The 14,198-nt window shown below is 39.1% G+C and overlaps 3 protein-coding genes across 3 annotated transcripts; 2 read left to right on the top strand and 1 right to left on the bottom strand.

Moving 5' to 3' along the window:
* Positions 1–388: 388 nt before the first annotated feature.
* sprn (shadow of prion protein) lies at positions 389–2,613 on the bottom strand. Its single transcript, XM_031840612.1, has 2 exons — positions 2,522–2,613; positions 389–1,845 (listed from the first exon to the last, which is right to left on the bottom strand). Exon 2 carries the CDS (start codon positions 1,843–1,845, stop codon positions 1,381–1,383), a length of 465 nt encoding a protein of 154 aa, XP_031696472.1. The 5' UTR covers positions 2,522–2,613; the 3' UTR covers positions 389–1,380.
* A 1,011-nt stretch (positions 2,614–3,624) lies between these two features.
* Positions 3,625–8,175, top strand: echs1 (enoyl CoA hydratase, short chain, 1, mitochondrial). The gene is made up of 8 exons (XM_031840592.1): positions 3,625–3,780; positions 4,803–5,000; positions 5,081–5,208; positions 5,394–5,493; positions 5,599–5,703; positions 6,288–6,407; positions 6,508–6,575; positions 6,678–8,175. Exons 1-8 carry the CDS (start codon positions 3,690–3,692, stop codon positions 6,741–6,743), a joined length of 876 nt encoding a protein of 291 aa, XP_031696452.1. The 5' UTR covers positions 3,625–3,689; the 3' UTR covers positions 6,744–8,175.
* Positions 8,176–12,711: 4,536 nt separating this feature from the next.
* fuom (fucose mutarotase) lies at positions 12,712–14,192 on the top strand. The gene is made up of 6 exons (XM_031840429.1): positions 12,712–12,866; positions 13,120–13,188; positions 13,266–13,336; positions 13,470–13,568; positions 13,662–13,735; positions 14,086–14,192. The coding sequence occupies exons 1-6, from the start codon at positions 12,782–12,784 to the stop codon at positions 14,150–14,152; spliced, it is 465 nt and encodes a 154-aa protein (XP_031696289.1). The 5' UTR covers positions 12,712–12,781; the 3' UTR covers positions 14,153–14,192.
* Positions 14,193–14,198: the final 6 nt, after the last annotated feature.

The raw sequence follows: 14,198 nt of genomic DNA on the forward strand, positions 1-14,198 counted from the left end.
CATCTTTGTTCCTCGTCTTCCTCAGGAAATATCACCATCACTGTTCCAAACTACACAGCAGCAGCTTATGATTTCATAAGAACCTTCAGGAAAGGAGAGCTGGGACAAGTAATGCTGGACTGACCTCAGACATTTTAATGCAGACAACCAGAGACTTGTTTCTAGGTTTTACCTGTTTGCCCTCAACCTGGAAGGACTTATATTTAACCACTAAAGTGTGGTTCATCTATGACCTCATGCTTTTCGACATTTTGGGGACATGATGCAGTCTGTTTCTGGATGATGTACAAAGCACTGGATCCTTTGCAAATAAAATGATTCAACTTGATTCGAGTAAGACATTTTTTCTCAGCTTTGGTTGTAGAATACATGACGCAGATATCTGGAATGGTGTAAACAGGATATTTATTGGCATAAAGACAGTGAAAACAAATATTTTATTTATACGTGTTGTAGCATGTAATAGAGTGCACTTATTGATATGGAACAGTCTGTTGCTCCTGAGTGTCTACTGCAGGTAAAAAGCTCCTCGGGAATGATGGACAGACCATCAGAGGCATGAATAACAGTGAGAGCAGCAGTTTGTTTGCTAGCCTCCATCCCAGCAATGACGTGGTTCACACACAGGTCTGAGAAATACATTTTCAAGTGTTATAAAAGGGCACAGACATTTGATATGATTGTGGAAATACAGTTAAATACAGTTAAACTTTTTCAATGGACAATACACATCAACTCTCATTTGCCTTGTCTCATGGTTGAGAATCATTTTCATGGCAATTGACAGCAGTACGACTATGGTCACAAAGGACAGAGGGTGTATGGTGTCCCGTAAAAGCCCCCTGAGGTTATTTTGTGATTTGTGATATTGGGCTATATAAATAGAATTTACTTGACTTGAATAAATAAATCCAGTCTTGAAGTTATGTTTTGCAGAAGTAAAGGAGAAAAAAAACATTGGTTGAGGTTACAAATTGCCATTTCCTTTTTGAGATTGGCAGCCTGTGGTTATATTATACTCTTTATGAAGTCTATTGTTTTTTCTGTTGAAACATTTTCAAAATTCGATCTAAGAATCAAGCTTTAGGGAAGGAAACAAATTGTTCTTGAGCTCAGACACAATATCTCTTCGCACACCGTTTTGACTAAGACGCGGCCTTGTATTGACGAAATGTCACATTAAATACTATATTTGTCTGTTGGTATAGATGAGTATGCGTAAAAACATACAGTACAGTGTGTTTTTTGTAATTGTCGTGTCCTTCCACCACTGGTCTTTCCAGTGCAGGTTCCAGGCCAGTCCTGCACATTATAGTCAGATCCAGGACACTCAATCCTAGACTGAATCAGGAATTTATCCTCGAAAAATAAGCTAAACATCTACAGTATATTGTCCAGTAAAAGTCCATATTTGGGCCAAAATGTTGCAATAATGATAGACACCAGTTGAGCGAGAGAAGATCCATTTTGTGTTGAGCCTGACATTTGTGCATCAAAGTAATTGGTCCTGTTGTAGTAATCCAGATCGTCGTCTGCGTTGCTGCGGCGGTAGGCAGAGGCGTACCATTTATCAGCTGACAATGCCACTGCTGCCACTGCTGCCCCTGCTGCCGCTGCTGCTGCCACCCTCACTGGGGAGGACCGCCCTACCGACCTGTAGCGAGAGCGGGGCCCCCCGTAGGCTCCTCCTCGGTAACTCCCCGCATTGGAGCTCCGGGAGTGGGAACCTCGAGAGGAGCCCCGGGAACCTCCACGACCGCCCTTGGACAGCACCGGCTCACAAAGGAAAGCAGAAAGCAGCAGGCAAGTCCAGCATGTCGCGAGCACCTGGTTCATTCCTGACATCTGGGCAGAAATTAGAGAGAAATTATCCATTTATCTTGAGTATGTAGCTTTAAAACAGCGACTTGTCTTGATTTTGAGTGGCAGAACATTTCCGCAAACAGCTGCGAGCGTGCTTTCTATATTCACTAATCAGTTTTGTATAAAAGTCAGAAACATCACCCTGAACTGGTGTGACATAATATGATCTGAACAGCACTCGGATTACTAAATGTGACATCTTGTATAGCGTTCAGTATTTCTGTTTAGTAAAGACACATTTCTATGTTGCAGATTGCCCCTCTCCATTAAAGTAGGTCAGTTTAAAAATAAATATGCTCACCAGAGAACATTGCTTATAGCTTTTGACATATACATGAAGTAACGTTCCTTTTATGGATGATTATGGAAAATGGAAAACGATGATATGCTTGTTAAAACCAAAGAGGCCATTATCGTTATTATTGAGTTCTTACGGAATCTTGGCAGTCGTCTTTCATTATTTCACGTACGATGATATCAATAAAACGTTTTGAAAATGCATTCATACATGATGTTCATTTCACGGTATTCTCATAAATTAGCCTTTACGCTACTAGAGTAGCCTGCAGGAATTACACTACAGTTTAAAAATAAATTAATTGTATTTATATACACCCACGTCCGCGTTAACCAGTATATCATACTGGTTGCTGCTTACCTTATTTTTGTGTTTTTATCCGTGCCTATGTTTTGGCTCTCGGAGGATGAAAGATGAAAAGGGATTGTCACGGACGATGCAGGCTCGTTCATGGAGATGACTGCGAGAACGCGCAGCGCATTCACACAGGCACATCTCGAGAGCATCAAATACTGTGATACAGTCAGATGAGTCAATAGCTTCATATACTCTTATTCTGGATCAAAGACCTTTGATATTACTTTTTTTGTGTACTGACTGATTTATTTATGCGTCTCCTTTAATTAGATAATCAGGTTAACTTCAAGATAAAATGTTGCTAACGGTGTTATATTTGGTTTCTCTCGGACATTATAAAGAAAGGGCCAGCTGTTGATGACCATAATCAATAACTTAATAGCATTCTCACTTAATAGCATTCTCATATGTTGTGGTTAACACCTACTTTACCAAATATGTGTATTTGTTCATTCTATCAAAATGTTCGGATGGTTTTTAAATTATGCATGATATATATTTTAACACTTTAACAGGTATTCTAACATAAGGCTATTGAGATTATCTTATAATAATGTATACAATTATTCAATTTTAGCAGGATGTATATTAGACAAATATAAATAATATGTAATAAATATTATCTGAATTATTTACCCAATAAAAACAATAAAATGTTATAGTAACGCATACAAAGCATATTTTATATAAATTCATTAAAAGTGAAGAAGAAGTTACGTCTGGATCTGCTCTCTGCAGACTCTGATAACCATGCAGAGTTAAGACGAATGAAAGGTAAACATGTAAAGTCTCTCACTAGAGCTTATGAAGAACTGAAAATGAATGATGATTTTCATGATGATGGTGATTATGATGACCCTTAAAGCTACTGTGGAAGAATGCAGTCTTATCACTATTTCTACTAATTATTTATGTTTACCTTTTTTGTTAAGAGGTGTTTATTGTAGTTATGGTACTTTTCCTTGATGCTTGTAAATTTATTATCTTCAACAACAAAAAACAACCTAATCAAAACAAAACATACTCCGCGGACACCAGGTGGCGGTAGCGCGAGTTTGTTAAACATGCTCATGAGAAAACACCAACAAAGAAGAAGAAGCAAACCGAAGGAGCTTCCGGCGATATTGAAGCCGAGCAAGTCCACTGACCACAGCCTGCCGTCCTCACCGTCATGGCTTTCCTCTGCAGAAGTGCGGCTTCACTCCTGAAGTCCTCGAGAGCAGCTCCGTCTGTCCTGTCTGCTGTCCGCCACTACAGCCCAGGTGTGTGTTCAAATACCTGTCCGTGGTCGTGTTGCAGGAACAAGTGTCCCCGTTACAATGTCAAGCCTGCGTCACTGAATGTGAACGTGTGCGACGCCTGTGAAGCACACTGCTCGCTGGCTATAAGTTTGTTATTTTATTCATCTGTGTTTACTAGTGTTGGCTTTGCACTTCAGAACGTTTCAAGAGCATGTTGTTGACACGAGGATCGTTACCGTATAATGGGAAATTCCACCCAAAAATGGATTTTAAAGTTGTGGTTTCTATAACTTTGCACAGCCCAGACACATGTAATGAATTTTAGCATGTTTAATATGATTTATTTATGGATTGCAGACATACACAAAATTCTACGGGATAACGTGAAAACGCTTATTTCTAACGTGGTCCCAAGATGTCAAAAGATAAAATGCATAAAACTAAACAATAATATCCTGAAATCCAAAATTATTTCACCATTAAATAAAATACGAAACGCCCAAACTAAACCACCTAAGTATAACGAGGACATATGGTTGGCGGCTGTTATAAAGTCATTAAACATATTACAAAACAAAGAGTCTACTGCTGAGAGCAGTGATGATTTCAGATCAAAGACAAATCCTGGAGCTGCTCCACAGCAGTCAGATGTGATCCTTCACCCTTTCTTAAATGATTAACTAAGACTCGCACCAATCTAGTGATCATCACCTGGTTGAAAGTCTACACTGCTCATGTCAAGTTAACAGAACAGTGACACACGTGCACTGGAATATATGCAGGTCTAGAAATGCTTTAATTTACAAAAGTCTTTCATATTTTTCTTTTGCTCGCCTTTGGCAGTAATGTTAGTTATAATGTGTCGTTGTCTCATAAAGCTCATGTGTTGCATTATTGATCGATACTGCTGGGAAGTACTGAAAAACAGTGATATAATAATAAGTGATTTAAGGCCATATTGTCCCTGCTGGTTTTCCCATCAGTGTTTCCAGCATAACTATGAAACAGGTATTAATTCTTCGTAATTCTATCTCTTCATGCAGGTGGTCAGTATGAGTATATTTTGGTGGAAAAGCGAGGTGAGAAGAGCGATGTGGGTTTCATCCAGTTGAACCGGCCCAAGGCTCTCAACGCGCTGTGTGACGGGCTGATGAGGGAGGTGGGACAGGCCCTGGATGTCTTCGAAGCTGACGGCGATGTCGGAGCGATCGTCATCACCGGCAGTGAAAAGGCCTTTGCCGGTGAGGGAACAGAGTGTGTGTTTTCTGGGTTTGTTTACAATGAGATATCAGTAGTGAGCTCAACTTTTAGTGTTTTTCAGCGGGAGCGGACATTAAAGAGATGCAGAATCGAACTTTCCAGGAGTGTTACGGTGGAAACTTCCTGGCTCATTGGAATAAAGTGTCCACAGTGAGGAAGCCTGTGATTGCCGCTGTCAATGGATTTGCTGTGAGTGTCTTTTTTTTTTAAAGTTCATTTATCTTTTTCATTTTGAGCGCTTGTGGGAAGCAAGAAAAGAATGACTTTAGAAAACTGTATATCCAGTATTTTCTCAGTTCAGGATGCACCAAATATAAACGAGGTATGAATCAATGAAGAGTCACTGTTTCCTACTATATATTCTGTTGCTTCAGCTCGGTGGAGGCTGTGAGCTGGCGATGATGTGTGACATCATCTACGCTGGAGAGAAGGCGCAGTTTGGCCAACCAGAGATCCTGTTGGGGACCATTCCTGGTAAAGACTCATTAGTATCCGCTTATTTCCTGTTCAGACTTTGCTTCCTTATACCAAGGTTACCAGATTCTTGCTTTGGAGTTCATGATGTCTGTCTACCTGCAGGGGCAGGTGGCACCCAGCGGCTGACCCGGGCGGTGGGCAAATCCCTGGCTATGGAGATGGTACTCACAGGAGACCGAATTAATGCACAAAATGCCCAGCAATCAGGTAACAGTGTTTGAAAGTGCATTTACTTGTATAAGTATCGCACTTAACTACAATGCTGAGGCACTTATGCTTGACTGAGTTACTTTATTTTTAAAGTGACTTTTTTACGAGAGAAAAAGGAAATGCACCCAGCATCTTTCTTCTGAGGGTTAAGTTAGAGTTTGTTTTAGCCGTGTCTGTCCATCCAAAACTTTATGTTTCGGATACACACACTATCATGACAAAAAACGAAACGCCCATTTGTGGGAGCAGATGGGCCGGACGCACGCTGAATGTTGTGTGTGCCTTTTATTACCGTACGCAGATTGAGTGGTGACAAGCTGATCTATAAAAGTAGGAAGCAGACATTCTCTGTTTGGTGCTCATGCTGTAAAAAACGATGTAAAACAAATGGGTAGTTGCCCAAATAGATAATACAAAGCAAAGAAGTGGTGCTAGTCTACCGTACAACGGTGGTTAGTGCGGTGATATGTTGAAACATTTAAACACAGGCCCACATTAGACTCTACCAGTGTGTGTACCTAATAAACTGATGTCTTTATATATTTATTATACTTAATTCAGTAGCCTTTTCTGTTTCTCAGGTTTGGTGAGTAAAATTTATCCGGTGGACCAGTTGGTGTCTGAAGCCGTTAAATGTGGCGAGAAAATTGCCGCCAACTCCAAACTGGTCTCTGCTATGGCTAAAGAGGCTGTTAATGCAGGTGTGTACATTTTGTTTCTATTAATATGTTGAATATCCTTAAACCTACTAAGCTGAATGCATTTTAACTCGTTTGACTTGTTTCTTCCGTGTGATTGCAGCTTTTGAACTGACTTTGGCTGAGGGTAATCGTTTGGAAAAGCGCTTATTCCACTCTACCTTTGCTACCGTGAGTAGAAGAGCCCAACTGAAAGGGAGTGACGGGGGGGGTTGGCTCTGAGTTTTGACAGTCCAGTCATGATGTGTGTGTGTGTCTGGTTTTCCCCCGCAGGATGATCGTAAAGAAGGCATGAGCGCATTTGTTGAGAAGAGGAAGGCCAGTTTCCAGGATAATTAGAAAAGAGCAGACCAGGAGCTCGACCAAGAACACTCATCTGCAATAACTTGAATGATGCAAAAAAAACCTGATTGTAGTGGAACAAACGAGATGTTATCAGGAATTGGCACTGAGTGATTGCAGTGAAGCTCTACCTGCTGAGGTTTGATATCAAATGCATTTGCAGTCTGAACACATGAGTGCTGGAGTGTTTGTATGTGAATACTGTGTGATAACTCTGCCAGTGTGTAAAAGGTGGAATTAATACTTGGACTGACTTTTCATTTTCACTATCAAATGTTTGTCTGCATTTTGTAGGCGACTTATTTCTCTGTACATTTTACAAATACATCTCTCAAATGGTTTTCAGTACAGTAACTGAGGCATGAACAACAATACAGGGCAAACATTTCACCCTCGTCCAGTCACAAGAGGTTCCTCGAATCCATCTATCTTGGATTACTTTAGTGTTCACGGAGCTCACTCTCTGTTTCTAAAGGCGTTTAGCCTCTTGCATGGTCAATATTTAAAACCGCTCTCTTTGAGGTTTGTCCCCGGTAAAATATTATTGAAAAGCAACTTTTTCAAAAACTTAAGCTGCACAGGGTGTTTAACTGGGACCCATTCTAGCCTCCATGTACATGCTGTCACTAGATTATCAGGGTCAACATGTGTTTAGATATACTTATCTGGCATTTTACCCTTTTTTTATTGATAGATGGGGTAGAATGGAACCAGGGGAAATACATAGTATGTGTAAAAACCACTTTACTATCTGGACATGCATGTCATGTTAAAAAAAAGTTATAGTATAAAAGTTGTATAATAGGATGTGAAAAAAGGCAAGACGCACTATAGTACGTTATCGTATTGTATGTCCAAAAAAGTTAAAAAAAGTTATGATGGCCTCTTTGTTTTACCTTATTATATTATACTTTTCATGGAATACTAAACGGACATATTTAGGGCATACTATACATTTTCATTACACTATATTATTTAATGGAAGTGGCATTAAAGACATTAGAATCTTCCTTTCCACACATTTCTAATATTAGGTGATACAAATAATTGCATATAATTCACATTGTCACTCAGAAATGTCCTGGTTTCAGAGGCTGATCTCTTTTTAAACAAACATTTCAGTAAATAATGTCAGCTACACATCTGAAACTGGGAAAACCTGACTCAAGTTACAAGTGGATTCAGTTCACCCAGCATTCAATCGATGTGTCGGCCTTCTTCACATCACTAGATGGGGCTCTTCTGTTACTCAAAGGCACAGAAGCTGGTCAGAGGATGAATTCAGTGGGAGTGTGGTAGACTCGTACCTGCTAGTAGGTTGGTATCTGTAATGTAAACACCTGAGCTCCAGGGCATTGCTCTGCTCTACAACATTCAAGTGAACATGATTGGTGTTGAATAAAAGCAGGGGTGAAATCCAATGACCTTTGCGGATGTAATGTCATAAATGGGGGCGGGACAATCTTCAAACAGGAAGTACCCCTTGTGAAGCCCACTCAAAGGGCAATGACAAAAGATTTAAACAAAATCAATGTTAAATCTGTCACGAATAAATCAATGTAGCCTACCTGATTGTTATCAAATGACATGTTGGATTTGCATCAAATGATGCAATAAAATTGTGACAATTTATTAAACGTATTTCAAGCAATCTCTCGTCATCCCACTTCAGGACATGTTTCTATAGTGGGATAGCATACTCTATGTTCAATTTAGAAAATATACATTAAGAAAATGTATTGTAGCTGTAATGCAGCAACTGTATTTGTTTAGCGATCAAATTCAAAACCATGTCATGATTAGTCAGTTAGTTTAGCCTACTGCTTAACAAATAGCTATCCAGATAAGTCAAATAATCACACTGACATCAAAAATAACATGGCTTATTTGTTTACATACCAGTTACTTGTGTGGCTAAATAATAATATGAATAGATTTCTAAATGCAGTGGATTCGCCTATAACAAAGCTGACCTTAGAAATGTTACATTTATGACTTCCTTACATGTTTATTATGACTGTTGCTGCCTAAAATCTGATACATTTGTAATAAATTATTGTAAATAGTATGTCTACGTGGCTTCTATGTAGGTATAGGTTGACATTCCACATGTAAACATACAGCTACAAATGTGTTTGTTTTCTGATGAATGCAGCAAAAGCATTGTAGGCTTAATAAACAAAAAGGGCCATACGGTATGTATATTTATGCACAAGTGTTTAAGCAGATAAATTGGCTTTGTACAAATGAAGGCTTTTATAATCCTAAAAACTATAGTGACCCAGATTACAGCCTGAGCTGTCTTTTTAAAAATCTGAAATGATTTGACACAAGGAAAACTAATACGTGACAATTTCCTTTTGAATTCAATATCTGATAATCGTCTTCCAATTTAAACATATTGGCGATTTCAAAATGATATAGGTCTGATATAGGTCCCACACTATCCACCCAATGCAGATGAGCACTACATTTAGTGAAACTTAGTGTAAAGTGACAGTTATAAGGTCAGGTTATTAAAACTTGATAGGCCTACAAAAAAAAGAGATAACTTGTCATATAGAGCTTTGTTATAAGATGTGAAAATATGTTCATACGAAATTGACTTGTGATTTCTTTACTTAAAATAATAACAGGCCCAAAATGTGTCACAGTGCAGCATCAACATATCCAAAAGGCTCGATTTTAAGATCTCATAACCAATGGGCTTTTAACAAAATGTCAGTGAAGATGATTATTTCAGTAAAATTATACTTCTATAATGATTTTGAGAAAATATCCATGTAGTGCCTTCTTTTAGCGGCAAATAAAACACCTTTAAAAATGCTCATGTCTCATAGGCCTGTATAGAAAGAATAGCCATACAGATACGCATATTGGCTAAAAAAATAAAACGATGATTTTTGACTTGAGAAAAAAACAAAAACACCAGAACGAATTTGGTTAGTGAGCGCTTTCTTACGCCGCTCCAATCATCGCACGGCACCTTTTTCTCTCTCTGATCTTCACACGGCGGCGCCTCATATATTCACAAGGCCATGGCCTAATTGATTTTTATTTTCATTCAATATTCCCCTGGAGCTTGCTTTCTTGTCAGCCCCCTGGAACCAAACTTTTAAAAGGAGAAGAAAAAAAAAAAACTCGTCTTCTCACTCCGCGGGGAAGCACAAAAGTCTGCAGAGAGGGCCCGAAAAGAAGCTCCTCTTTGAGACTACCGAAAGGTCAAAATAATAAATGTAGACTCAATTGAGGCTCTCCACACTGATAAAGGGGGCAAAACGTTACATTTTGGCAGTGCAGACCCTCATAGCGTGATAAACTCATTTAAAGCAGCCGGAATAAAGAGAGAGCAGCATGGGTCCAGAGAGGGAGAAAGGGGCTTTCATGCTGGCAGACAGGCCTGGCTCCTGCATGGGCCTTTTTTGCAATGTCTCTTCTCTCTCATATTCTTAAACTGCACCGCCTCTGTGCCACTCAGTCATGGTGGATTTAACATTATTTATTTATTTTTAAATCCAAATCATTTTTATATTTGTATTGATCTATGCATGTAAACTATGTGAGCCTGTATGCGCTTACAATTATTTTCAAAGCAAAGCCAGTCAAAAAGTGATTTCGAATCAAGAAAGCATACATATATATTGATACAAACGTGTAATGACTTTTACAAATAGCTCTATCCATAAACCACTGAGGGGCAGACGACGCAAACTTGTTTCGGACGAGTGCTAAAAAATAAACCATGTCTATAGTGCGTTATCTTTGGATTTGGCAATCCATTTATTCGCCGTTTGACATGCGCTCACCGTGGCATTATAGCAGCATTGTTCGAGCTCTGTTTCCAGTCAGAATCCAAACCACGCTCTCAGGCCAACATGTTGTCACGGTCAAAAGATGTTTGCATACCGTTGGTTTCGCCCACCTGATCCTCATCACCTGTATGGAGCTTACATATACATGCACTTCCTGCATTGACGCTCCACCCTGTGTTAAATGTCAGAACTGCATGTGCATTCACTTCAGGTTATAGATGAGGATTAAATTAAACGAACATAAATAAAGCCGCAACAAAAGTAAATACTAAGCAGTGTGATGTGGGCTGATTCCTTCCTGTACAATTAGCACAAAATACATACGATTTGGGAGTTCAGCATTACACACAGAACATCTCAAGGCCTGTGGATAAATAATAAGAGGATAAAGCAAAATGCATTGTAGGTCTGGTCTGCAATGCAGAAATATTATGAACATGCAGCTAATATTTACAGATTAAAAACCAGCAATAAAGTAAGCTTTCAACATGGATCTGTTTGTTATTAACAGCAGCTGTATAAGGATTGTAAATTCACTATGGGCTATAAAACCACAAGCCTGCACTGCTCAATGCTGTGACCTGATTTTTATGAAAGCCATTTTTATAAGCAGATCTTTTGCTTTTTACTTCTTTTTTTTTGGGACCTGCGGTCATGGAAAGAATTCCTCAGCACTTTTCTGCCATCCAGCTGAGAGTTTCACAGATGAAACAGGCTGGGTGGATTTCATCTGACAAATATTTTCATTATCTCACATTCTTGGCACCAGGGACCGTGTCGGAATAACACGTTCACCGGTGTCTGCTTTAAATTATGCCCACCCAAGCGTGTCAGAAACAACACAGACCGAAAATTAACCAACATTGCAGTTTGTTGGACTAATGACACAACCCTATTTTATAGCTTGATATAGGTAGGCTTCCATGTCATTAGATAACTTTAAGTTAGTTGCAGAAACGTAACATTTTTGGAAATAATTAATTGAATACATAACATAAATATAAGCCATAGTTCAGATATGTACAAAATGAAAATAGCTATAATATGTATTTATGTTAAAACCTGGGATTATGAACAGACAACGGTGTTTGAGTGATGATTTAAACCAATTATAAAGTGCTGCACTTCTGATATACAGTCTATGGTGCCGCATGACGTATTTTTTAGTTCAACCCTGGACGTTAGCCAGGGTTGAACATTAGCCAGGGGCAACAAAGTGTTTATGATAATTTCACGTTTTTTCAGCAAGATAATCTTCACAAATGAACACTTCTTTCATGATTTTTGAAGCGTGAATGCAATCAGCAAAAGCAAAAAGGTAACATTGGGCTGTAAACAAACTACACCACCATTGCATGAGCGCAAATATACACAAACAGGCTGTAAGGGCGGACTAACCGGCATTGCTACGTGTTAAAGTCGCAGCCACTTGTTAGCAACCGACTTTTTTAAGACACATAAAAGCTTCAATTGACAAGCAGGGTATTACTGACATATTTTACGTTGTAGAACAAAACGTTAAAATATCTTCCACAGACCTTTCAGGAATCTAACCAAAAAGACATTGTTCAATTCCCAAACTGACAATAAGAAAAAAAGCATACATTCAAACTAACATGCCAGGGGGGCAACCACAGAAAGATAGACGGAAATAAATACAAAAAAGGAAATAAATAATTAAAAGAAAATAGTAATATCTAAGGCACAAATTCTAATTGTATAATTATATAGTACATAGTTCACGGGCAATACATGCCGCTACAGTTTTTATGACATTTTTGTTGGTACAGTATTTGACAGTTTTTATGTACAGTTCAAAATCTTTACAAAATGCTTTTGTCACAATATAAAATAAAGTCATTTAGAGGGTCTCTTAATTGCAAGGAGTAATATTATAATAAGACAACTGGCAGGTGACACCGTTTTATTCTTGAAAAATGATTTGCAGAAACCTGCAATGAACACAGTTGATGGACTTTCAAACGCTTCAAGTTGTCTGGATTTAAGAAGTTATTTGCCTCAAAATGTGGGATATAACCTCTATTAATGACAAACCTGTCAAGAAACAAGTAAATCATTTAGGCATCCTTGTGGCCAAATAACCGGAAGTGCAAACATGCTACGCATGCTCGCATGTCTTGCCTAAACGAAACCGGAAGTAATGCGGATCGATTGCTCTCGCTTCGCTTCATTACCAGTTCTATCTTCTCTGTGGCTGCCAGTATGGTCGTACTGAAGGGAATCCCCTCCGTTGTATCTCCTGATCTGCTGTATGCTCTCGCTAAAATGGGCCACGGGGATGAACTGGGTATGATATTTAATGACGCACACATATCCATGGTCGCCTCTCGCTGGCTGCGCTTGCAGTGATAGCCTATAACGTGTGTATAGTAACTGTAGGGCAGACGGCCAATCCAAGTTTAAGTCAACACCAGTGTAAAGAGTGACAGAGCAGGACTCACTGCATCATAACCTGTAAACTGGCAAACTCCTCCTCAATGTAACATGCTGTAGTTCATTCAGTCATTCTGGGACTCAGTGTTTTTCTTTCTTTTTTTCAGTTCTTGCTGATGCAAATTTTCCAGCATCTTCCATTTGTGCTTGTGGTCCAAAAGAGATAAGAGCTGATGGTAGGTAAATTCATATATTTGTAAATAAAAATGTTGGCAAGTGTATGTATTTATAACTGATTTCGATCTTAATGTAGGTTTGGGAATACCACGGCTTTTGGAGGCCATTTTGAAGCTGCTGCCCCTGGACACCTATGTCCCTTCTCCGGTACAGGACCCATGAATCTTAAGTTAAAACTACTGAGTGATGTCTTGTGGATGGCAATAAGGAGTTTTTCTGTCGGCTCCTTTTGTTCTCTTTTTAATGAATTTGTTGAATCTGTGCTCATGTGCTTCCAAAGGCTGCAGTCATGGATCTGGTAAACAGTGACAAACAGAGAGGTTTAGCTGTCCCTGTGTGGGACACCTACACACTGCTCCTTGGTCAGGCAGGGTCTGAGGTAAAAAATGAATGACCTCAGTAAGTAACACAAAGTAATGTTGTGTTACTTTGATTTCTGACCCTTTGTGTGTTGATTTTTGCCTACATATAGTCTCCTCTTGAGAAGGTGGAGAGGTTTGCTTTCTATGAGCGAGCCAAGAAAGCCTACGCTGTTGTGGCAACAGGGTGTGTATTTTCTCTTCCTTCATTTGATTATTGTACCTGAATGTTTCATTCTGTGTCTGTAAAATGAGTACAATGCACGTGTCACTTTGTAAAAGTGAAGTTTTACTAGCCTGATGACTGAATTGCCATTTTGTTTCACTTGTTTCACTCTGTAAGTTTCTTATCAAATGAGATGTAGGCAGCGATTCAAAAGTCTGGAACCAGGCTATCTCTTCAAAAAACAACATTTGAATAATTGGAGATTAGGATTTGCACAACACAATGCTTTAAACTCTTCAAAAAAGACTCATTATTTCAAATATGTCTTTAAAGATACAGATGATTTTGTTTCCTCTGCTCTGTCTGCACAGGGAAACAGCTCTGTATGGGAATCTGATACTGAAGAAAGGGGTCATTCCTGCTGAGCTGCTACAGTGACACACACACACACACACACACACACACACACACACACACACACACA

Source organism: Anarrhichthys ocellatus, unplaced genomic scaffold (genome assembly GCF_004355925.1).
Source record: "Anarrhichthys ocellatus isolate YVR2014 unplaced genomic scaffold, GSC_Weel_1.0 scaffold3, whole genome shotgun sequence".
In the NCBI taxonomy this organism is placed as follows: Eukaryota; Metazoa; Chordata; class Actinopteri; order Perciformes; family Anarhichadidae; genus Anarrhichthys; species Anarrhichthys ocellatus.